Source organism: Zea mays, chromosome 5, assembly GCF_902167145.1.
Source record: "Zea mays cultivar B73 chromosome 5, Zm-B73-REFERENCE-NAM-5.0, whole genome shotgun sequence".
Lineage (NCBI taxonomy): Eukaryota > Viridiplantae > Streptophyta > Magnoliopsida > Poales > Poaceae > Zea > Zea mays.
In genome coordinates, this window is record NC_050100.1 from 217,871,084 (window position 1) to 217,895,859 (window position 24,776).

At 44.0% G+C, this 24,776-nt stretch overlaps 1 protein-coding gene across 1 annotated transcript; it reads left to right on the forward strand.

The window, feature by feature from the left end:
- The first annotated feature begins 16,712 nt into the window (after positions 1–16,712).
- Positions 16,713–24,456, forward strand: LOC542044 (m26 protein). Its single transcript, NM_001111684.2, is given in 8 exon segments — positions 16,713–17,125; positions 19,535–19,613; positions 20,645–20,706; positions 20,794–20,893; positions 20,980–21,021; positions 23,095–23,136; positions 23,231–23,385; positions 24,030–24,456. Coding segments are annotated over 8 exon segments (687 nt in total). The 5' UTR covers positions 16,713–16,943; the 3' UTR covers positions 24,055–24,456.
- The last annotated feature ends 320 nt before the right edge of the window (positions 24,457–24,776 follow it).

Below are 24,776 nucleotides of genomic sequence, written 5' to 3' on the forward strand. Positions count from 1 at the left end.
GTCGTCCTTTGCCATGAGGCACTTGTGGCCGACGTTGGGGAAGAGAAGCCCCTTGGTGACGGCGATGTTGGCGGCGTCCTCGTCGGAGGAGGAGTCGGTGGAGCTCTCGTCGGAGTCCCATTCTCGGCAAACATGGGCATCGCCGCCCTTCTTCTTGTAGTACCTCTTCTTTTCTCTCCTCTTGCCCTTCTTGTCGTTATCCCTGTCACTGTCACTTGATAATGGACATTTAGCAATAAAGTGACCGGGCTTACCACACTTGTAGCAAACTTTCTTGGAACGGGATTTGTAATCCTTCCCCTTCCGTTGCTTGAGGATTTGGCGAAAGCTTTTGATGATTAAAGTCATCTCCTCATTGTCGAGCTTGGAGGCGTCAATTGGTTGTCTACTCGGTGTAGACTCCTCCTTCTTCTCCTCCGTCGCCTTAAATGCCACCGGTTGTGCTTCGGACGTGGAGGGTTCATCAAGCTCGTTGATCTTCTTTGATCCTTTAATCATACATTCAAAGCTCACAAAATTCCCGATAACTTCCTCGGGGGTCATTTGAGTATATCTAGGATTACCACGAATTAATTGAACTTGAGTGGGGTTAAGAAAAATGAGTGATCTAAGAATAACCTTAACCACCTCGTGGTCATCCCACTTCTTGCTTCCGAGGTTGCGCACTTGGTCCACCAAAGTCTTGAGCCGGTTGTACATGTCTTGTGGCTCCTCCCCTTGACGAAGACGGAAGCGACCGAGCTCCCCCTCGATCGTTTCCCGCTTGGTAATCTTGGTGAGTTCATCACCTTCGTGCGCGGTCTTGAGTAGGTCCCAAATTTCCTTTGCATTCTTCAACCCTTGCACCTTGTTGTATTCCTCCTTGCTTAGAGAGGCGAGGAGTATGGTTGTAGCTTGAGAGTTGAAGTGCTCGATTTGGGCCACTTCGTCCGTATCGTAGTCTTCATCCCCTACGGATGGTACCTGTGCTCCAAACTCAACAACATTCCATATACTTTTGTGGAGTGAGGTTAGATGAAATTTCATTAAATCACTCCACCTAGCATAATCTTCACCGTCAAAGGTTGGCGGTTTGCCTAATGGAACGGAAAGTAATGGAGTATGTCTAGATGTACGAGGATAGTGTAAGGGGATCTTACTAAACTTCTTGCGCTCTTGGCGCTTAGAAGTTACGGACGGCGCATCGGAGTCGGAGGTCGATGTTGATGAAGTGTCGGTCTCGTAGTAGACCACCTTCCTCATCCTTTTGCGCTTGTCGCCTTTCCGATGCGACTTGTGGGAAGAAGATTTTTCCTTCTTCTCTTTGTGGTGTGAGGAGGAAGATCTTTTCTCCTTCCGTTTGGAGGAGTCCTTCTTCTTCTCCTTCCTCTTGGTGCGGGACTCTTCCGATGAAGTGCTCCCTTGGCTTGTAGTGGGCTTGTCGCCGGTCTCCATCTCCCTCTTGGTGTGATCTCCCGACATCACTTCGAGCGGTTAGGCTCTAATGAAGCACCGGGCTCTGATACCAATTGATAGTCGCCTAGAGGGGGGGGTGAATAGGGCGAAACTGAAATTTACAAAGTTAATCACAACTACAAGCCAGGTTAGCGTTAGAAATATGATCGAGTCCGCGAGAGAGGGTGGAAAACAAATCGCAAACAAATAAGAAGTGTGACACGCGGATTTGTTTTACCGAGGTTCGGTTCTCGCAAACCTACTCCCCGTTGAGGAGGCCACTAAGGCCGGGTCTCTTTCAACCCTTTCCCTCTCTCAAACGGTCCCTCGGACCGAGTGAGCTTTCTCTTCTCAATCACTTGGAACACAAAGTTCCCACAAGGACCACCACAAGATTGGTGTCTCTTGCCTCAATTACAAGTGAGTTTGATCGCAATGAAAGATTGAAAGAAAGCACGATTGCAAAAAGCCAAGCGACAAGAGCGACAAATAACACACGGATCACTTTCTCTCTCAAGTCACTAATCACTAATGATCTCTTTTCTCAATTGTGAAACTTGGAGAGATGGAGGCTTTGAATGTGTCTTGGAATGAGTTGCTAGCTCTTGTATTGAATGTTGAAGGTTGGAATGCTTGGGTGTTGTGAATGGAGGTGGTTGGGGTTGTATTTATAGCCACCAACCACTTCCTAGCCGTTGCTCCATTCTGCTGAGCGCGGACGGTCCGCCCGCCTGGTCCGGACGGTCCGCCCCTGTAGATCAACGGCTGAAAACGCAACGGTCAGCAGTAACGGCTATATCAACGGCTATATCGCATTTAATGCGACGTCAGATGTCAGATAAAGCCAGTCGCGGACGGTCCGCCCACCTGGCCCGGACGGTCCGTGAAGCCGCTATAATTCATTTCTCCGAACCCGTCACCTTCGGGTTTTTCGGTTTCTCACCTACCGGACGGTCCGCGCCTGAGGCCGGACGGTTCGCGCGAGGGCTCGGACGGTCCTTGCTTTTCCTCCGGACGGTCCGTAGTGGAAACTTGTATTTTTTTTGCATTGGTTCTGTCCGAAGGGTATCCTGGTGTCGCGGACGGTCCGCCGTAGAGGCCCGGACGGTCCGCGCTTGGCCTGTTTTTCCAAAAAGCTTCTCCTGTCCGGAATAATCTACGGTATTCCGGACAGTCGATTTAGTATAGTTGTAGATGAACCTTTGACACCTGTAGAACATATAATCTAGAGCAAACTAGTTAGTCCAGTTATTTGTGTTGGGCAATTCAACCACCAAAATCAATTAGGAAGTAGGTGTAACCCTAATTCCCTTTCAAATAGTCCGTGTCCACAGGAATGGACGAGTCTGGTATGGTATGACAATTAATGTTTTGTTTTCCAAAAAAGGTGCGTTTGAGAAAAGTGGTTTTTAACAGGTTCGGCGGTTGAGCCGTGAGCTATGGTGGATGGGAAGTCCAGTAGCTGTTTTTGAAAATGAAAACCAGTGGGAAACTGCTGAGATACCTGGATGGTTTAGTCCAGGGGATTTTTGTTCTAATATTGAAAAACTTCCTGCTCCTTTGGGAGAGGATGCGCTTTGCAAAATACAAAATGTTTTACAAAACAACCCTGCATAAAATATTGTTGTTTCTGCAAAATATCCTGAACTCCAGATATTCCATGCATTATATCTGATTTCCCCATTCCGCGGGTGAAGGTGGGCTGCTGAGTACGTTTGTACTCACCCTTGCTTATTTATTTTTTTTTCAGAAAAAGGAGATCGGGTAAGAGTTACGACTGTTCCCAACCTTGCCTGTGGCTGTTGGACCGCTGATTTGCTTCGCTGCGTATATCGGGCTGCTTCAGCCCCACTCTGATGATGTCCCGAGTTGTGGACCAACTCTTAAAGTTGTTCGCCACTTTTATAGGTTTGTCGTTTAAGCAGATCTGTAATCATCTGATGTATAAATGTGTTTACTAGCCACCTGGGACTAGTAATTGTATCACATTTGAGTCCCAAAGGATTGGGGACGCTTCAACACCAAGCATCCTTTGAGCATTCCTAAGCACCAATACCTCATTTCCGCGCATTCGATTCTTTGTGATAGCAACTAGAGCTCCATTTGAGTAGAGAACTCTTTGAGTTGTGTTGAGAGCTCAAGTTGTGACTTGTGTGTGTATTGTTGCTCTGATTTTGTGTCTTGTGTGTTGCTCATCCCATCCTTACTTCCGTGTTTCTTTGTGAACATCAAATTGTAAGGGCGAGAGGCTCCAAGTTGTGGAGATTCCTCGCAAACGGGATATAGTGAAACAAAGCAAAACACCGTGGTATTCAAGTGGGTCTTTGGACCGCTTGAAAGGGGTTGAGTGCAACCCTCGTCCGTTGGGACGCCACAACGTGGAGTAGGCAAGTGTTGGACTTGGTCGAACCACGGGATAAACCACTGTGCCTATCTGTGTTGATCTTCTTGGGGTTATTGTGTTTTGCAAGAACTCCTCTCTAGCCACTTGGCTTTATTGTGCTAATTCCTAATTAAGTTTTGTGGCATTAAGTTTCAAGTTTTACAGGATCACCTATTCACCCCCCCTCTAGGTGCTCTCAATTGGTATCAGAGCCGTTCTCTTCAAGAAAGGGACTAATCGCCCGAAGGGATGGATCCTAAGGGAAAGGGGATATTGATCAATGACAAGGAGAAGGAGTCCTTCATCAATGAGCCAAAAGACGACAAGCCCACTGACTCGGGCTCAAGTCATAAGAAGAAGGACGAAAAGAAGAAGAGGCGCATCAAGAAGATCGTCTACTACGACGACAGCGACGAGTCCTCTTCTTCCCAAAAGGACAACGACGACAACGACTACGAGAAAAAGAAGACGGTTAACTCGAACTTGTCTTTTGATTACTCTCGTATTCCGCATAGTTCAAATGCACATTTGCTTTCCATTCCTCTTGGCAAACCTCCACACTTTGATGGAGAGGACTACGGATTTTGGAGTCACAAAATGCGTAGTCACTTGTTTTCTCTCCATCCAAGTATATGGGAGATAGTAGAAAATGGAATGCAATTTGATAGCACGGATAGTCCCTTGTTCATCAATGAACAAATTCATAAAAATGCACAAGCTACTACTGTGTTGTTAGCCTCATTGTGCAGGGATGAGTACCATAAGGTGAGCGGCTTGGACAACGCCAAGCAGATTTGGGACACCCTCAAGATCTCACATGAGGGAACGACGTCACCATGCTCACCAAGATGGAGTTGGTGGAAGGCGAACTAGGAAGGTTCGCAATGATCAGGGGGGAGCCAACCCAAACATACAACAGGCTCAAGACCCTCGTCAATAAAATAAGGAGCTATGGAAGCACGCAATGGACGGACCACGACGTCGTCCGCCTAATGCTAAGGTCTTTCACTGTCCTTGATCCACATTTGTAAACAATATTCGTGAAAATCCTAGGTACACCAAGATGTCGCCCGAAGAAATACTTGGGAAGTTCGTAAGCGGGTGGATGATGATCAAGGAGGCAAGGTACGTCGATGAGGCGTTGAATGGTCCAATTCATGAGCCTCAAGCCATTGCTCTCAAGGCAACAAATAGCAAGGAGGCGCTTCCTAGCAAGGTGGCACAAGTTGAGGCGGCGGGGCTCAATGAGGAAGAAATGGCCCTCACCATCAAGCGCTTCAAGACGACGCTAAAGGGTCGCAAGGAGCATCCCAAAAGGAGCAAGACGAAGGGAAAGCGCTCCTGCTTCAAGTGTGGTAAGATTGGTCACTTTATTGCTAACTGTCCCGATAATGATAGTGACCAGGAACAAGGAAAGAATGGGAAAAGAGAGAACAAGAAGGTTTACAAGAAGGCTAAAGGCGAGGCACACCTTGGAAAGGAGTGGGATTCGGATTGCTCCTCGTCCGACTCCGACGACGAAGGACTCGCCGCCACCGCCTTCAACAAATCGTCTCTCTTCCCCAACGAGCATCACACCTGCCTCATGGCAAAGGAGAAGAAGGTAAGTACTCAAAATGCCACTACATATGCCTCTTCTAGTGATGATGAATCTAGCGATGATGAAATAGACTACGCTAGTTTGTTCAAGGACTTAGATAGAACTAAAATCGATAAGATCAATGAATTGATTGATGCTTTGAATGACAAGAATAGATTGTTAGAAAAGCAAGAGGATCTTTTATATGAAGAACATGATAAATTTGTAGAGGCACAAAAATCTCTTGCTTTAGAAGTTAAAAGAAATGAAATGCTTTCTTGTGAACTATCTACTTGCCATGAGACCATTTCTAGTTTAAAAAGTGTTAATGATGATTTAAATGCTAAACTAGAAGTAGCAAATAGATCTAACTCTTGTGTAGAACATGTTGTGATTTACAATAGGTGTAAAGATCTTATTATTGATGCTTGTAGTGAACACCTAGTTTCTATTGCAAAATTAAAGGATGAAGTGGCTAGTCTTAATGCTCAACTTAAGACTAGCAAAAGTGAATTTGATAAACTAAAATTTGCAAGGGATGCCTACACGATTGGTAGACACCCCTCAATTAAGGATGGACTTGGCTTTAAGAGGGAAGCCAAGAACTTAACCAGTCATAAGGCTCTCATCTCCGCAAAGGAGAAAGGGAAGGCCCCTGTGGCTAATAGTGCTCAAAAGAACCATGCTTTCATGTACCATGACAGGAGATATTCTAGGAATGTTCATAGAAGTTATGATGCTTTTGATCCTCATGCCATGATTGCTTCAAGTTCTTCTATTATGCATGATAGAAATTTCGCTAGGAAAAATGTTGTTCATCATATGCCTAGAAGAAATGTTGTTCATGTACCTAGGATAGTAAGTAATGAACATTCTACAATTTACCATGCTTGCAATGCTTCCTTTGCTATTTGTAGAAAGGATAAGAAAGTGATTGCTAGGAAATTAGGGGCAAAATGCAAGGGAGACAAAACTTGCATTTGGGTTCCTAAGACTATTGTCACTAACCTTGTAGGACCCAACAAGAGTTGGGTACCTAAGACCCAAGCCTAATTTGCCTTGCAGGTTTATGCATCCGGAGGATCAAGCTAGATTATGGACAGCGGATGCACAAACCACATGACGGGGGAGAAGAAGATGTTCACCTCCTGCGTCAAGAATAAAGATTCCCAAGATTCAATCATATTGGGTGACGGGAATCAAGGCAAGGTTAAAGGCTAAGGCAAGATTGCCATCTCAAATGAGCACTCTATCTCCAATGTATTTTTAGTAGAGTCGCTAGGTTATAATCTTTTGTCGGTTAGTCAATTATGTAATATGAGATATAATTGCTTATTCACAAATGTAGATGTGTCTGTCTTTAGAAGGAGTGACGGTTCATTAGCTTTTAAGGGTGTACTAGACGACAAACTCTACTTAGTTGATTTTGCAAAAGAGGAGGCCGGTCTAGATGCATGCTTAATTGCTAAGACTAGCATGGGATAGCTGTGGCATCGCCGTTTAGCACATGTGGGGATGAAGAACCTTCACAAACTTCTAAAGGGAGAACATGTGATAGGTCTAACAAATGTAACCTTCGAAAAAGATAGACCTTGTGCAGCTTGTCAAACAGGTAAACAGGTGGGAAACTCTCATCATGCCAAAAATGTGATGACCACATCAAGACCTTTGGAGTTGCTTCATATGGACCTCTTCGGACCCGTCGCCTATCTAAGCATAGGAGGAAGTAAGTATGGTCTTGTTATCGTTGATGACTTTTCCCGCTTCACTTGGGTATTCTTTTTGCAGGATAAAACAGAAACCCAAGGGACCCTTAAGCGCTTCCTAAGGAGAGCTCAAAATGAGTTTGAGCTCAAGGTGAAGAATATAAGGAGCGACAACGGGTCCGAGTTCAAGAACCTTCAAGTGGAGGAGTACCTTGAGGAGGAAGGAATCAAGCACGAGTTCTCCGCTCCCTACACACCACAGCAAAACGGTGTGGTAGAGAGGAAGAACAGGGCGCTCATTGACATGGCAAGGACGATGCTTGGAGAGTTCAAGACCCCCGAGCGGTTTTGGTCGGAAGCCGTGAACACGGCTTGCCACGCCATAAACCGGGTCTATCTTCATCGCCTCCTCAAGAAGACTTCGTATGAGCTTCTAACCAGTAACAAACCCAACGTTTCATACTTTCGTGTATTTGGGAGCAAATGTTATATTCTAGTGAAGAAAGGTAGAAATTCTAAGTTTGCTCCCAAAGCTGTAGAAGGGTTTTGGTTAGGTTACGACTCAAATACAAAGGCGTATAGAGTCTTTAACAAATCATCGGGTTTGGTTGAAGTCTCTAGCGACGTTGTATTTGATGAGACTAATGGCTCTCCAAGAGAGCAAGTTGTTGATCCTGATGATGTAGATGAAGAAGATGTTCCAACGGCTGCAATACGCACCATGGCAATTGGAGATGTGCGACCACAGGAACACCAAGAGCAAGATCAACCTTCTTCCTCAACAATGGTGCAACCCCCAACTCAAGATGATGAACAGGTTCATCAAGAAGAGGCATGTGATCAAGGGGGAGCACAAGATGACCAAGTTGAAGAGGAAGAAGCACCACAGGCCCCTCCAACTCAAGTTCGAGCGATGATTCAAAGGAACCATCCCGTCGACCAGATTTTGGGTGACATTAGCAAGGGAGTAACCACTCGCTCTAGATTAGTTAATTTTTGTGAGCATTACTCTTTTGTCTCTTCTATTGAGCCTTTCAGGGTAGAAGAGGCCTTGCTAGATCCGGACTGGGTGTTGGCCATGCAGGAAGAGCTCAACAACTTCAAGCGAAATGAAGTTTGGACACTGGTGCCGCGTCCCAAGCAAAATGTTTTGGGAACCAAGTGAGTGTTCTGCAACAAACAGGACGAGCACGGGGTGGTAACAAGGAACAAGGCTCGACTTGTGGCAAAAGGTTATGCAAAAGTCGCAGGTTTGGACTTTGAGGAGACTTTTGCTCATGTGGCTAGGCTAGAATCGATTCGTATTTTGTTAGCCTATACCGCTCACCATTCTTTCAGGTTGTACCAAATGGATGTTAAGAGCGCTTTCCTCAACGGGCCAATCAAGGAGGTGTACGTGGAGCAACCCCCTGGCTTTGAGGATGAACGGTACCCCGACCATGTGTGTAAGCTCTCTAAGGCGCTCTATGGACTTAAGCAAGCCCCAAGAGCATGGTATGAATGCCTTAGAGACTTTTTAATTGCTAATGCTTTCAAGGTTGGGAAAGCCGATCCAACTCTTTTCACCAAGACATGTGATGGTGACTTATTTGTGTGCCAAATTTATGTCGATGACATAATATTTGGTTCTACTAATCAACAGTCTTGTGAAGAGTTTAGCAGGGTGATGACTCAAAAGTTTGAGATGTCGATGATGGGCGAGTTGAACTACTTCTTGGGTTCCAAGTGAAGCAACTCAAGGACGGCACTTTCATTTCCCAAACGAAGTATACACAAGACTTGCTCAAGCGGTTTGGGATGAAGGACGCCAAGCCCACAAAGGCTCCAATGGGAACCGACGGACATGTCGATCTCAATAAAGGAGGTAAGTCCGTTGATCAAAAGACATACCGGTCTATGATAGGGTCTTTACTTTATTTATGTGCTAGTAGACCGGATATTATGCTAAGCGTATGCATGTGTGCTAGATTTCAATCCGATCCAAGGGAGTGTCACTTAGTGGCTGTGAAGCGAATTCTTAGATATTTAGTCGCTACGCCTTGCTTCGGGATCTGGTATCCAAAGGGGTCTACCTTTGACTTGATTGGATATTCAGACTCCGACTATGCTGGATGTAAGGTTGATAGGAAGAGTACATCCGGGACGTGCCAATTCTTAGGAAGGTCCCTGGTGTCGTGGAGTTCTAAGAAACAAACCTCTGTTGCCCTATCCACCGCTGAGGCCGAGTACGTTGCCGCAGGACAGTGTTGCGCGCAACTACTTTGGATGAGGCAAACCCTCAGGGACTTTGGATACAATCTGAGCAAAGTCCCACTCCTATGTGACAATGAGAGTGCTATCCACATGGCGGACAATCCTGTTGAGCACAGCCGCACAAAGCACATTGACATCCGGCATCACTTTTTGAGAGACCACCAGCAAAAGGGAGATATCGAAGTATTTTATATTAGCACCGACAACTAGCTAGCCGATATCTTTACCAAGCCTTTAGATGAAAAGACCTTTTGCAGGCTGCGTAGTGAGCTAAATGTCTTAGATTCGCGGAACTTGGATTGATTTATAGCATACATGTGTTTATGCCTTTGATCATGTTCCTTATGCATTTTGTCGTTTATTTATGGTGCTCAAGTTGTATTGCAAGTGATGCACTTATTTAGGGGGAGGCATGGTACAACTTGACCCTTTGAGACTAACCGTGTGCTTGAGTTTACTTGATTTAGTCTCAAAGGTAGATTGAAAGGGAAAGGTGAACTTGGACCATGCAAGACTTCCACTGCACTCCGATGAGAGGGTAACTCACTCCAAGTTCGTCTTCATATTCTTATTGCCTTTTTACACTTAGTTGAAGATTTTGGTGAGGCAATGGGGTTTAAGGGCCAAGATTGATACCGTTTTGGTGCTTGATGCCAAAGGGGGAGAAAATAAGGCCAAAGCAAGAAATGAATCAGCTACCACTTGAGAATTTTGAAAATAGTAGAATAGAGTTTTTTGGTTTGTCAAAACTCTCTTATTGTCTCTTAGTGCTAAAAGTTGATCTCTTGTGGGGAGAATGGTTGATTATGGGAAAAAGGGGGAGTTTTTGAATCTTTGATCAATTTCTCTTGAAATATCTCTCTTTATGTCTCAACAAGTGTGTTTGACTTAGAGATAGGAAATTGAGTTTGATTTGCAAAAACAAACCAAGTGGTGGCAAAGAATGATCCAAATATACCAAATTTGAATCAAAACAAATTTGTGTTCTTTTTGCATTGATATTGCACTTCTTTTAGTTGCTTTATGTTGTGTTGGCATAAATCACCAAAAAGGGGGAGATTGAAAGGGAAATGTGCCCTTGGGCCATTTCTAAGTATTTTGGTGATTTAGTGTCCAACACAAGTGCTTAAGTGATAAACTATGCCAAATGGTGGACAAGGTGCAAATCAATACAAAGGTATGATTCTATACTGTACATTGGTTTTTGTGTACTAACAAATTTGTCTAAGTGCTAGAATCAGAGAAAATACAATTGGAAAAGCTTGGCTCGAAGCAGCCAAGAGTCTGCTCAGTCTGGGTGCACCGGACTGTCCAAGTTGTGGAGATTCCTCGCAAACGGGATATAGTGAAACAAAGCAAAACACCGTGGTATTCAAGTGGGTCTTTGGACCGCTTGAAAGGGGTTGAGTGCAACCCTCGTCCGTTGGGACGCCACAACGTGGAGTAGGCAAGTGTTGGACTTGGTCGAACCACGGGATAAACCACTGTGCCTATCTGTGTTGATCTTCTTGGGGTTATTGTGTTTTGCAAGAACTCCTCTCTAGCCACTTGGCTTTATTGTGCTAACTCCTAATCAAGTTTTGTGGCATTAAGTTTAAAGTTTTACAGGATCACCTATTCACCCCCCCTCTAGGTGCTCTCAGCTGGCTGATCCACACGTGCGCAGGGGCGACAGAGTTTGCCGACGGCGCTTGAATCTTGCTCCTAGGAGGGACCCCGTCGGGGAGGAGAGATCCTAGGTGTTGTCTAGGGTTGGCAACCGTCTGGCCTATAGATGTGGACCGTCCGGTCCGTCAGGCAGGAAACCCGAGCCCTGTGCGAGGTCGCGGACCGTCCAGCCCCTGGTCGCAGATCGTTTGCGCCTGTGGAGAGAGCATCGTTGTCGGTTCTCAACGCAATGATTAGCGCCTGAATCAGCACCAACACACTTTTTGGCGACTCCGCTAGGAAAAGCACATATAGACCCATCAGATCGGTCCTCAATGGTCGGTTCAAGGGATAACTCTGACGTCTCCCCCAGCAATATCATAGAGCCGACTTGGGAGACCTTGCCAGCTGACGAACAACTATAGTTCGAGGAGCACAAGGAGTAGTTGATCCAAGAAGCAAAGGCGAAGTTCCTGGCCAACATCAAGGTGGTCAGGAACAGCAAGGTCGTCCAGCAACGGGGCGACAGATCTGGCTGCGCTCCGACCTACCACAAATACCCCCGAGGTAAGCGACATGAACGAGTTCCAATCTCTTAAAAATTATATAGATGAGCAGCGAGACCAAATGCAAAATATCATAGGGGGTATGCAAAAAGATTATAGGAGGCTGGTACATGCGTTCGATAAATCTACTATCGCAAATTTTCCTTCGCACGAGGTTGAATTGGGGGAAAACACCACGTAATTCATCGGCTACAGGTTGTCACGACCAGTCACAACGCCTTTATGGGATGCCCTGAGCAACCACAACCTCTTATGCAAATCAACAATAAATTAGTCGATCTGCACATGTCCGGACTGTCCGCACGTGAGCGCGGACCGTCCAGGCCAGCAACGGTTGGTCCCATTTTTAATGAGTTACCGAGATATGTGTCCGAGCCGCCAGATGCTACACAAGCCCTAAACCACTGAGACAGACCGTCCGCATATGATCACAGGCGGTCCGCATATCCGACCGAATGATCCGCGTATTCAACCGGATGGTCCGACACATTGTTGTTTGAGGAGGATTGTTACCTAAATCCTCGCCCGTCCCAGCAACACTTCCCATCGCACTATACAATGAACCAACCCATTAATACAGAATCCCATGCCCATGGGGGCGAGTACTTTCCGACTCCGCCTAGAAGGCCGGAAAGGAATGGTCAATCCTATGAACCATATATGGCAAATAGTAATGCACCACATAACTCAAACCAATGGGGGGAAGACAACAAACTAATGTCCAAACAACCCCACCTGTGATAGGACAAAGAGCTGGTGGTCTCCCACCACCTGCTATTGATATAGTAAGGGAAGAAATAGCCAGAGCGTTCCGAGATAAGCTCGGAGTAAGCATGGTCCCTAGGGGACAATCATATCGGATGCATTATGACAGCCGATTTGACCACCACCCATACCCACAGGGAACTAGGATACCCGAATTCGCAAAATTTTCGGGTGACCAAGGAAAAAGCACACGTGAACACATAGGCCAATTTTTAGCGCTATTGGGAGAATTGGCCGACACAGAGGCGTTCCGTGTGCGTTTAATTTCATTATCTTTAACAGGAACTGTATTCACATGGTACGCCACATTACCTCTTAATTCTATTTTGTCATGGGGGATTTAGAACAAATATTCCACGATCACTTCTTTTCCGGTGACTATGAGTTAGATTTAGTAGATCTAGTGGCCCTGCGTCAAGGAAAAGACGAATCGATTAATGAGTACATCCGGAGGTTGCGGAATACAAGAAACTGATGCTTTCAAATTCATTTGGCAGAAAAACAGCTAGCGGGATTAGCCTTTAATGGAATGCGATATTATTTAAAGGAAAAATTAGAAGGTATCCAGTTTTTCACGCTAGCACAGTTACATCAGAGAGCTTTGGCTTGTGAAAGCCGAAGCAAAGAAACTACTAAAACGATTCGTCACAACATCCATATAGTAGAGTGTGACTAGAGTAGATCAGACGACGAATCAAAATAAGTATATGCGGCCGAAATGGTTTGGCGAAAGCAGGCCAAATCTTCGGCTTGTTCCTCCTTACAACCAGTTCAAAAGAAACATCAAGAGGAGGTTAAATTTACATTTAATGTTGGTAAATGTGACAAAATATTTGACAAATTACTCAAAAATTGCAACATTAGAATAAATCATACTGTTCCATCCGCCGACGAACTAAAACGTCGTGCATACTGCAAGTGACACCACTCATTTTCTCATGTCACTAATGATTGTAATGTATTTTGACAACAGATTCAATCGACCATTAACGAGGGACGATTAAAATTTCAGGAAATGCAGGTGGATACGGAACCCTTCCTAGTGAATGTGATCGACTTTGAGGGCAAAAAGGCCCTAATTCGGCCTAGCATGGCCGGTAAGGGCAAAGGCAAAGAAGTAATCATCGACGATGCACGAGAAAGTGGTGGCGGAGAAAACTCCTAATGGAGGGGAGACTTTGAAAGTTACCATCACCACCTCCAACGATGGGGGACAGGCGCAAGCAAGGAACCAGGTGTGTGCACCTATTTTGCGCAGCGCAGACTGTCCAACGCATAGACGCGGACGGTCCGGGACACCGCCGGACAGTCCGTACTATTCCAGTGGATGGTCCAGCAATGCTCAGGAACCGCGACGGCCACGTACCTTCAAACCGCGATGACCAGAAATAGGTACGCGGAAAACTAACACGGTAAAGGCAGCTGGCCCACTGGTCAGATCTGATCCGACCTTTTACCAATTATTGTCTAAATATGTAAAAAAAGAAGGCCGACCCAAGTGACCGGCCAGCAAAGCGACCTCGCTCACCCACTCAAGAGCGACAACAGGTAAGACCGATTGGACCGCCTCACCAGTCGAAAAGAATGATAGGTCATTATGTCCAATTACGACCCAATATACCTGCATGGACACCTCCACCCCCATATCCACATGTGCCATATCAATATACATACATGCCACTGCCATATGTCCCAAATCAAATGTGGGGTATGCAACCATACTCATTTGGGATGCCCCAGTACCCCACTTGGGGGGCACCCCAAACATCTGTATTCAACAGGGTGACACCTCCAGTACAAGACCGATTAGGCACCACTCCATCCAGTCATCAGGCCCAGGCCCAACGAGATTGTCGGACCACTCGGCCGCAAAAGGCCGACCAATCCGGCAGGGGGCATATGTTGGAGGGCAAATTGACCGTGCAGACGGTCCGGTCCTGAGGCCGGACGGTCTGCGGTCCGGACGGTGCGCACTGGTGGTGCGGCCGGTCCGCGCATGCACAGAGTCAGTTAGGGTTCCGAGTTTCTTGCTACAGTTGTTGCCTAGATTCGCGAGATTAACTCGGGAGATTTGTTTGTAACGGGTTTCTATAAATATAGAGGAATACGACCGATTAATCATCGTCAATCAAATTAATAATCAGTTTATCTCTCGTTTTTTACTTTAGGAATTAGGAGTAGTTATAGTTTAGTTCTAGTTTAGACTCTCAATCCCTAAATTATTCGCTTCTCTTCGGCTCTACGTCGATTGGAGGTGTCTAGGGTGGCCTGCCGACCCTAGACAACACCTATGATCTCTCCTCCCTGACGGGGTCCCTCATGGGAGCGAGATTCAGACGCCGTCGTCGAACTCCGCCGCCCCTGCGCACGCGCGGACCGTCCGGCCTATAGGCGCGGGCCGTTCGGCCCGTCAGGCAGGAAACCCGAGCCCTCTGCCGGGTCATGGACCGTCCGACCCCTGGTCGCGGACCGTCCACGCGCGCATGTGTAGAGAGCACCGCTGCCGATTCTCAATGCTGTGATTGACGCCCGAATCGGCGCCAACAATATCTACTACTGCTTATTTGTTGTTGTATATATTATGTGGGTGGAAATATTGGTTAAATTAATCAAGCAGAAAATATAAGAGGGCAGTATTTTTCATGCTTTTTTATCGCTCAATTTATTTCTTGATTATTTCTTGCCGGTAGAAATACTAGCTAAACTAACTAAACAGAAAAAGATGACACTGTTTTCATGCTCCTTAGGGCATATATAACCCTCGTTTAATATGAGGCTCTTGAGTCTTGACAGGTCTCTGGAGTAAATGGAAAAAAACAAGAGACAGACATTTCACGAAGATACCGACTCTATACAACTCTTCATATATGGTAGTGTCTGAGACTGCTCGAGATTCCAACTCCAATGTAGAGTTGTAGTTTATAATTTAAACTAAATAGTTTAAAAATATTTTTTAATCAAAATAATAAACAAAATGACATGTCTAATTGTTTTTTAAAGGTTCACAACTCTAGCTCCACTAACTTTACTAAATTTTATAAGGTTAGAGGAGTCTGAAACATTTTTATATTATGTCTTAACTGTTTTTATGATCTAAAAGTTCAGAATTATATCATACAATTTTGTTATCTACCTCTTATACTTAGAAAACTGTTTAGGTGCCTCTAATGTGCACATGCCGCCAATTTTATTCTGAATGGCTTCAACATTGGCAGTAGATTCCGCCAATTTTATCCTTTTGTAATATATCTTCCTGTATGCTTCTAACTCTGTTGTTTTAAAGTTTTAATAAAATTTCAGTAGAGGCTCGCCCCTCATGTCCTATAAAAAAAATGTGCACATACCCTATCGGCTAACCACTTATTGTTTCGACTTATCGATGCACACACACCAGACACCACCAAACCATATCTCACGTTGATGTGACTTTGCTTTTCATACACGATTGGTGTGGTTGTTTGGTACTGACACTACGTGGAATCAGAACGAAACTTGTCAAGAACTGACCGATACGCTCATACGCCCCCAGAATCAAACGGAACAAGCAAACCATCCGTGTCCATGATTACCCAGACCAAAAGCTGAGCGAAACCCCGGAGGCGGGCGGGGGGAGGGTAATAATCAATGCAACAACCTGCCGACGAGTGTTCACTGATGACGCATGCCGAGAGGAAATCTGCGCGAGATCCGGCCGGGGCGGCGGGGCGCTGGCGCGCTGCGGCGCGGCGTGGCGCTGCACAGCGGTGCCGGTGCGCCACAGAATCGGGCCGGAACAGCGAATCCGGGCGGCTACAGCAGTACGCGGCCACCCCCAATCACCAATCGAAGGTCACCCCCAATCTGCGGCCGCGCGCAGGCGCAGCAGCAGCATCTTCTTTCTCTTCCTTCACACCTCCACCACCGCCGGCTTTCTCCTTGATTTCCCACGTCGCGCAGGAGCCTGAGGCTGAAACCACGGCAGGCCAGCCAGCTAGTAGCAGAGAGAGAGCACCGTCACCGCGCAGCGAGCACACGCGGCCGCCTGCTACAGGCTGTACTGTACTGTTCTGGACCGGCAACTCACCCGGCCACCCCTCACTCCCTTTCCTTTTCAGGAACACCGCCTGCTTGGCACCATCCCTACGCGGGCTACGCCGCCCTCGTCTACTGCCTGCGCCTGGCTGGGCCCCGCCGCGGCCGTTCCGTGTGACGAGGGGAGCATAAACAATGACTGGGCCGGCCGGCCCCGTAGCCATTCCCCCAACTTCCGCTTCCGCTCTCACAGTTTTTATGCTTTGTTTATTCGCGGGGATCATGTGGGTAATCGCGTGGGTCGTGCGCCCGTGCCTGGCTGGGTTTATTTACGCCGACCTGCCAATAGGAGCAAATCCCCTGGCCCTCTCCTTGGCTTTTCCTCTCGCTCTCCTCCTCTCTCGCATCCCACCGCATCACAACCACGACTTCCTCCCGCCGCCGGTTGGCTTCGCTGCTCGTCCACCTCCGCCCGGCCCGTGGGACGAGTGGGGACTGGAGAGGGTCGCCTCTGGGCTTCGCCTCTCGGCGGCCGAGTGTCTGCGTCGTCCACGGAGCTGAGAGCCTGAGACTGAGACTGAGAGCGACCGGCGGCGGGGATGGCGAGGGAGAGGCGGGAGATAAAGAGGATAGAGAGCGCGGCAGCGAGGCAGGTCACGTTCTCCAAGCGCCGCCGCGGCCTCTTCAAGAAGGCCCAGGAGCTCTCCGTGCTGTGCGATGCCGACGTCGCGCTCATAGTCTTCTCCTCCACGGGGAAGCTCTCCCAGTTCGCCAGCTCCAGGTGCGTATACAGTATACACGCTCCCCGCGCCCGTCTACCCCGCATCACTTCCACACACGCGCCGCCGTGTTTCCACAGATCTACCAGCTGTCCTCCCTCCACACGCCTTCCGAGTCGTTGTATCTCATAAGATCCGGCTTGCTAGGGTTCGGGTTCCGGCCGCCGCGTGATACTTCTGCTTCGTCTGGTTTCCTCTCCACCTAGAGACCACGCGGTAGTATTGAACTATTGATCGGTTTTGTATCGAACTTTTTACACGTAAGTGAAGCTTTTGGAATGATGTTCTGGGTTAGGTCTGAGGGCGCGCACGTTGCTGCATCTGAGTGTCCATGAAAATGGTAGTAGTGAGTAGTGGGGATTTTTAATCTGCATTCTACTAACTGTAGTTTCCACATGTGTGCTTGCAGATTATTTTTTATTCCTGTTTTTTTTTCCGATTGGACATCTCCATTGCCCCTGCCAGCACTGTGACACCTGTTATTTGCTGTGCGTATCAGTGTGTAGAGTTAATTGTGTTTGGAAGCGTGCGAGTGCGACCTTGCCAGTTCTGCGCGCGGTTGGGGTAAAAGTCACTTCTGCTGCCAATTGCGTACGACTGTCCTTGTGATTTCATGTGGTGCTGGGTGGCGTTGCAATACCTAGTGATTAAAAGAGGGGTCTCGTGCTTTGTGCGATTCTTTCTTGCTGCAACTAAAGGACTGTTGGTTGGCCTTATAGAACTTTGTATTTCTTGCTAAATTATGTGCTACCTACTGTTGGTTAGTATGCAATTACTGTTGTTTAATCGTATGCAATTACTGTTGTTTAATCTGAAATTGTTTGTGTAGTTAAATCATATGCTACTCTTTACACGTTATATATAGTTGGTCACCGATTCTTTTGGCAATGTTTGCTCAAAGGGAAGCCTTCCCCAGAGTAATAATTTTTACGGCCTTGCCTAGATGTTATGGCCGAATTCTTGTTATACCACTTAATTTCTCCAGATTCTGTTGGCTAAGTCTGTGTCCAGCATATCTTGCATATGACCACACAAAAACCTATTTTTGCAGTATAGACAGCATTGCACTATTTATAGAGTTACCTTTAAAATATAAGGTGGAATAGAAAAGCTGCTGGAGATAGTCTAAGGTAGACTGTGAAGCTATTATTTGCTTTTAGTTTGTATGTACATGAATGATAGTAAGCCAAGCCATACCACGACTTTACCTTCCGCGTTGACATTCTGGGCCCACCCCCAACGCCGCCCACGCAGACCACGTGTATCTTAGTGTTTAGAAATAAACAATAATTATATAAAAATAGTGCAGAGCTAGCACTCGAACCCACGTCCCTCTGCTCTAGAAATTTTGGGCTAACCAACTGACCACACATATATTAGTGTTTAGAAATAAACAATAATTATATTTAAATAAATATATCAGTACTTATTTATATAATATATAAAAATCGTAGTAAAACACGGGCAGATGGCTATTTTTTTTGAAGCACGCATGAGAGCTACGTGTCATTTCATTAAGAAGAAAAAAAATCTTCCCCGAAATGCTTCACGTATGCGTATGATCCAACTGTATGGCTGGATTACAACCAACGTTAATCTATGGTTGTTGGTTTTGTTCTGAACTAATGACTCATGATTCATTAGGTGATCGTGGTCGTATCTTAGTCTACCATTGGAGTTGTACATGTAGCAACACTCTTTTTCAGAAATGCTTCATGTACGATCCACTTGTACTTCAGCGTCATGTTATTGTTAATACTTAGAATCACTTTCCTTTGCTACCGATGTTTTTATCTTAAGTTTTTTAGTTAGCATCAATTGATTAGCCTGCAAGCCATGATACTTTGCTTCGCTGAATTTGGAGCCTTCAAAATTTCAGAGAAGAATCAATTAGACTAGCAATTGCATGGTTATGTTTAGTTTAGGCTGTAACATGCTAAAGCGATATGTTTTTTGCAAACAGCAAATTTTAACTTAGAACATATAACTTTACCACATACATATGTGAATATTGAAGCAGGCTGGTTTTTATCTCCTTCCATATAAAATGTATTATTTTAGGTTCACCTTATGGAATCAGATCCTATTGCTGAATTTAAGTCCTCTTTAAGTATATATTTTAAAGAGGAAAAGGGATAGATAATCTCTTCTTATTGTTGCTTTCTGAACATCTCAACTACTGTGCCATAGTATTGTTTACTTCTTAATTAGTACAATATCTCCAACAACGAAAGGACAGATCTTTATCGTGTATATATAGCTAGGGATTTACCTACTTTCAGTTGTGCCTTTGGAATTATACTATCAGCCTAGAATTACGAACATGGTTTCACTTTAGCATTTAATTTATTTTTGCTTTAATTGATTGGTTGTAGCATGTTATGGTGCTGACATTTCCTTCTCTTTGGCAGTATGAATGAGATAATTGACAAGTACAACACGCATTCTAAAAACCTGGGGAAAACAGAACAGCCTTCGCTGGACTTGAACGTATGTACATTTCTTCTCTAATGTAATGCTAGGTAGTATGTATAGTAGTTGGAAATCCATGAAGGCAACAGACAACGTGGGGGAATATGTTACAAAATGCATGGGGCATTTTATGTCAAAGGTTTGTCTAGTTAAAATTCTCATATAATGTGCTGTGTTTACCTTGGTTACTAGTTTTAAAATTTTGGTTGACTGAAATACCTTTTTTTTTAAAAAAAACTTGATTTGTTCCAGCCGTGCAATAGTTGCTCCATGACTTGCAGCATGCTCTATTGATATTCTATTTTGGTCTTGACTTGAATCAGCTAGGAAACACTAATTATCCTTTATATAACTCCTTTATTTTATTTAATTACCTCATGGGAATAACATTGTCACCACACTAATAAGTGGACATCATGGTAATACTACCATATTTTGTTTGATGGATCATTACTTATAAATTTGAAGGATTATTTGGCTTATTAATCGTCTATCTAGAAAGAAAAAAATGAATGGTGCATTTACTATATTTTTATATAGTTTTTTAATCTAACAATTTTTAAGTCATTCCTAAACTTTATATGTTTAGGAGAAAAAGAACTTAGAACATAAAGCACGCAGTATAGAACGTGTAATGAATGAGACACTCTTATTATATCTTTAAAAACACGAAAGACCCTCTAACTGAGTTGTCTAGGTGGTCTGAGCAGCACTCCTCAAGTCCTGGGTTCGATTCAGTGTGAGAGTGAATTTTCTGCTATAGATAAAAAAATCCCCTCGTCTGTCCCACGACAAAACACGGGTCTAAGCTCGGCCTTGGTTGTGGTCATTCTCACATAGGCTACGTTACTGCTGTAGTATGGATGGGACAGAAAGGGTTTTCTTGACCTGCGATAGAAGGTTTTTTCTTAATATAATACGGTGGGGGCGATATTAGCCCTGCAGGTCGAATTTTTTTATATCTTTAAAAACAACATTAGTCTGTGTTGCGTGGCATACTGGCATGTTAACTTTGTTGCTGATATTGATAGTTGTGCGTATATTTTCAGTTAGAGCATAGCAAATATGCAAATTTGAATGAGCAACTTGCGGAAGCAAGCCTTCGACTCAGGTACATCTGATTTGTTGTTTATACATGATCCATGGAAAAAATATTGTCTACAATGCATATTTTATGGTACTTCATGTCTTTTTATAGGCAGATGAGAGGTGAAGAGCTTGAGGGATTGAATGTTGAAGAACTCCAGCAATTGGAGAAGAACCTGGAATCTGGTCTGCATAGGGTGCTTCAAACAAAGGTATATCTGTTAAACATGATGCTATGTCAGTTTCCGTGAAGTCAGGCTTGGCATTAGCAAATATTTGATTGGACATATGATCGCAGGATCAACAATTCTTGGAACAGATCAATGACCTCGAACGTAAGGTAATGAACAATAAATGGGTTGACTTGTTGCATTCTAATTTGTTCATGTATTGGTTAGCTTCTGTACTTTATGGTCAACTATTTTTTAGTGAACTACTAGATGCTTTAAGCTATGATCTGTTCCATCCACCACGTTATCTTGGAAATTATAGTATCATATTTGTTACTTTGGTTGATCTAGTGAATGGTTGCTGCAAATACAGGATCAAACTCATGTGACTTCGGTATGAATATTGTAACTAATCTAGAATACTTCACTTGTATTGAATAAGAATTGAGTGAATGTGTGTGGGTCCTTAATTAATTAAATACATTAATAGTCAAGATGATATTCTTCCTTTAAAGGACCATTATATTGGCTATTCGTGGAAACTGGAAAGCTAGCTTTGCTTTCTCTTAAAAAAAGAAAGCAGGCTTGCTGTTCCTAATTGTTATCAAGATATCATAAGATGTCTATTACCTTTGTTGAAATTAAGTGATAACAATTGTTTAACTTGCATATGGTTAATGTTCTGTTAGCAACTGAGATTCTTTTAGTGAATAGATGAAATACATAAGTGGATTTGCAGTGCTAACTTTTTTCTCTTGCTTCTGGGAAACACACACACCAACCCTCATAGAGGCAATCAATATTTTGTTTTAAACACATCTCCGTGATAAGTACTTACTTTTGAGTAGAGGTAAGGGCGTAAGGCACACTTCTTTTAATTTACAGAAAAAACTGATCGCAAACTACATGAATCACACTCTATCTATTGCAATTTCAACAGAAACATTCATGTTTTCAGTTTTAGGACAGTTATCTCAAAATGAACACTCTTGTCTCAGTTTAAGACTAGAACTTTTCATGTGCTGATGCTTAACGCTGTTGAAATGTTGCATTAGCAGTGGAGATCCTTTTTTTTTGCACCGGAACTACAGAACAAGGTTATTAAAACGATAAAACGTTGGAACGCTCATGGGTGAAATTTTGACTTTTAAAGTTTAAACGTAGTTTTAAACAACATAGGAAAAATACCAATACATCATAATTTCAAACAATAATATGAAGTTAAATACCAAAACAGAGATGTTAGTGGCTTACCAAAACTCCACTCATGAGCTGGGTTGAACTCCAAAAGTAACTAATAGACTGGGTCCAAAAGTAGCTAATGGTCTAAAATGCATAAAACACTGCGTTTTATAGTTTAGAACGCCAAAATGCTAAAACGTGGTTTCAATCTCTAATTAGAGTTTTGACGTTTAAACGTAGTTTAAACATCGTTTAAACGTAGTTTTAATAACACTGCTACAGAACATGATTGCCGCTGAACTTTTTATAAACATATCTTTGGGTCCAAATATACAAGTTTTGATAGTGAGATATTTACAAGAGCAAAAGGCACTAGCTGCTAAGTTACATTCTTAAACATTATCCCTCCAATTAGTAATGGTGGAGCGAGTGGTGGCCTTGGTCCGGTGCAACCAAAGGCAGAGATCAGACGCCACATTCTCTATGATTTGTCTGGTGGTGATATCATGGTCATGAAAATCTTCCAAAGTTTCCACTTTCCACGACCAAACCTGTCTCTGCCTTCACATAGACAGAAGAAGCGACGCACCTGGTCCTCACGTCGGCCTCAAGGAATCTGTTTTCTTACGAAGGGCACTCTTTAGTTTAAACTAAAGTTATTATGGCTTTCATAGATGCATATTTTTTTACTACGTATCCAGGCCTGATGTATATCTAGATGCATAGCTAGAAAATATAAAGTGACTTATAATTTAAAATGGAGGGAGTACAAAGCTTATTGTGTCTCATTCGCGTTAGTGATGGCGACAGGGTTCAGAAATTTTCTCGACCGGGCCAATGTTTTGGTCTCTTTTTAGTCATCACGGGGTTGTGTAATCCTTGAGTGCCGATCCCATACATTAATACCGGTAGGGCAGTCATTCCCTCCTCGACCGAGTTTTATTAAGGGAATCTGTTGTCTTGCCAAGTACACTCTTTAGTTTAAAAACATGTACTTATAAATTATAACTTACAAATTATAACTTATTATGGCTTATAAATTTCCCCATGCTTTACTGCAGAGTACGCAGCTGGCAGAGGAGAACATGCAACTGAGGAATCAAGTAATTTCACTTCTCTAGCAATCCTTCGTTTCTTTTAGGACTTACCGGATGATCTGAGCACATATTTGCATTTTAATTTTATACCTGAACACAGGTATCCCAGATACCCCCAGCTGGCAAGCAAGCAGTTGCTGATACTGAAAATGTTATTGCTGAAGAAGGGCAATCCTCTGAATCAGTGATGACTGCGTTGCACTCTGGGAGTTCACAGGATAATGATGATGGTTCGGATGTATCTCTAAAGTTAGGGTGAGTAGCTTGTTGCCTTTCATCTTATCTTCTGTCTATTGTCACGTGCTAATTCTAGGATAATGTTTATCCAAACTTTCTTAAATTTGATCAAATTTGTATAAAAAGATACGAGTATTTAACGTTAGGTATATACCATTTGATTTATCATGGAATGTATTTTAGTTGCAGATTAGAATTGCATCAAACTTTTAATGTTGGAACTATTTTTTAAAACTTAGTTAAAATTAAGATAGCTTGATTTGGACTAGACCTGGAATTTCAGCGTTTAAGGGAGTACTTTCTTCAACGTTGGCCTCACCTTGATTAGTATTGGCTGGCAAATACCATGGTTCGATTCTCATAAATATGGGTTTACCTGCATAGGTTTAAGTTTAGAGATATATCATGAGTGGTTCTATTCACAAGCAACTAGTTTCCTTTTCAAAATTATGTCTTATTATTAGTTGATCAATTAGACATTTCTTCACGCTCAAACATTTGTATAGCGCTTAAATTACATACTATTAGGTATAAAGGTAAATGTCTAGGTCTGCTCAACCATGCTCAGGCTTAGGCAGGCTGATTTTTTTTGTCAATAATGTCGTGCCTTTTATTGTTTTGCCTTTTGCATCTTCGTTCTTACTGAAGTCACCATCGTGCAGGCTGCCTTGCGTTGCATGGAAGTAAACAGGAAATGAGGCTCCTTGTCGATTCTGGGTGTGGATGTGGGTGGAGCTGCGGCCTCAGCGGATAGGCACTTGTGTATGGTTTTATGGACGACCGGCCCCCGACTACGTACTGCAATAATCTTGCATTGGAAGCGAGATCGGTTAACCTGATTTGTCATCCTTGTGGCTTCATGATGCGATGTTCCGCTTGTACCGTTTGCTAGCATGTTAACTGAATTTTTAGAATCGCATATACTTTTGTTCTTATATATCACTGTCGTACTGCTCGTAAGATGTATCTACTTTATTCTATCCAATGTTGTAACCTATCACCTGCCAACTTCCCTACTGTTTTGGCGCGCCGCAAGCTGTGCTCAAGCATGCTTCATGTTATATTCGGAAGTTGTGGTCTGCTCTCTGCATACATCCTGAATGGGCACCGTTCAATTTTCAGCACCGCATCTTTCTCTGAACTTTATTCTGAGAAAAAATAACAGTTGAATCCATTACCGGAGCAACGCGCTTGCGAACGTCGCGGGAAGTTTAATGCCCACTGCCATTTTGCATCGGAGAAGGTCCGGTTCACCCTCTCATTTCCATTGTCTGATTTTTCTTTATTTAGAAGATCGGACTTTTACGTCTTTGAACTTTTAAAATTATTTATTTTTACTAGAGATGATAATGGGATCTCATCCTCGAAATCCTTCATTAGGGGTGGGGATGATGAAGTTTACTATATAA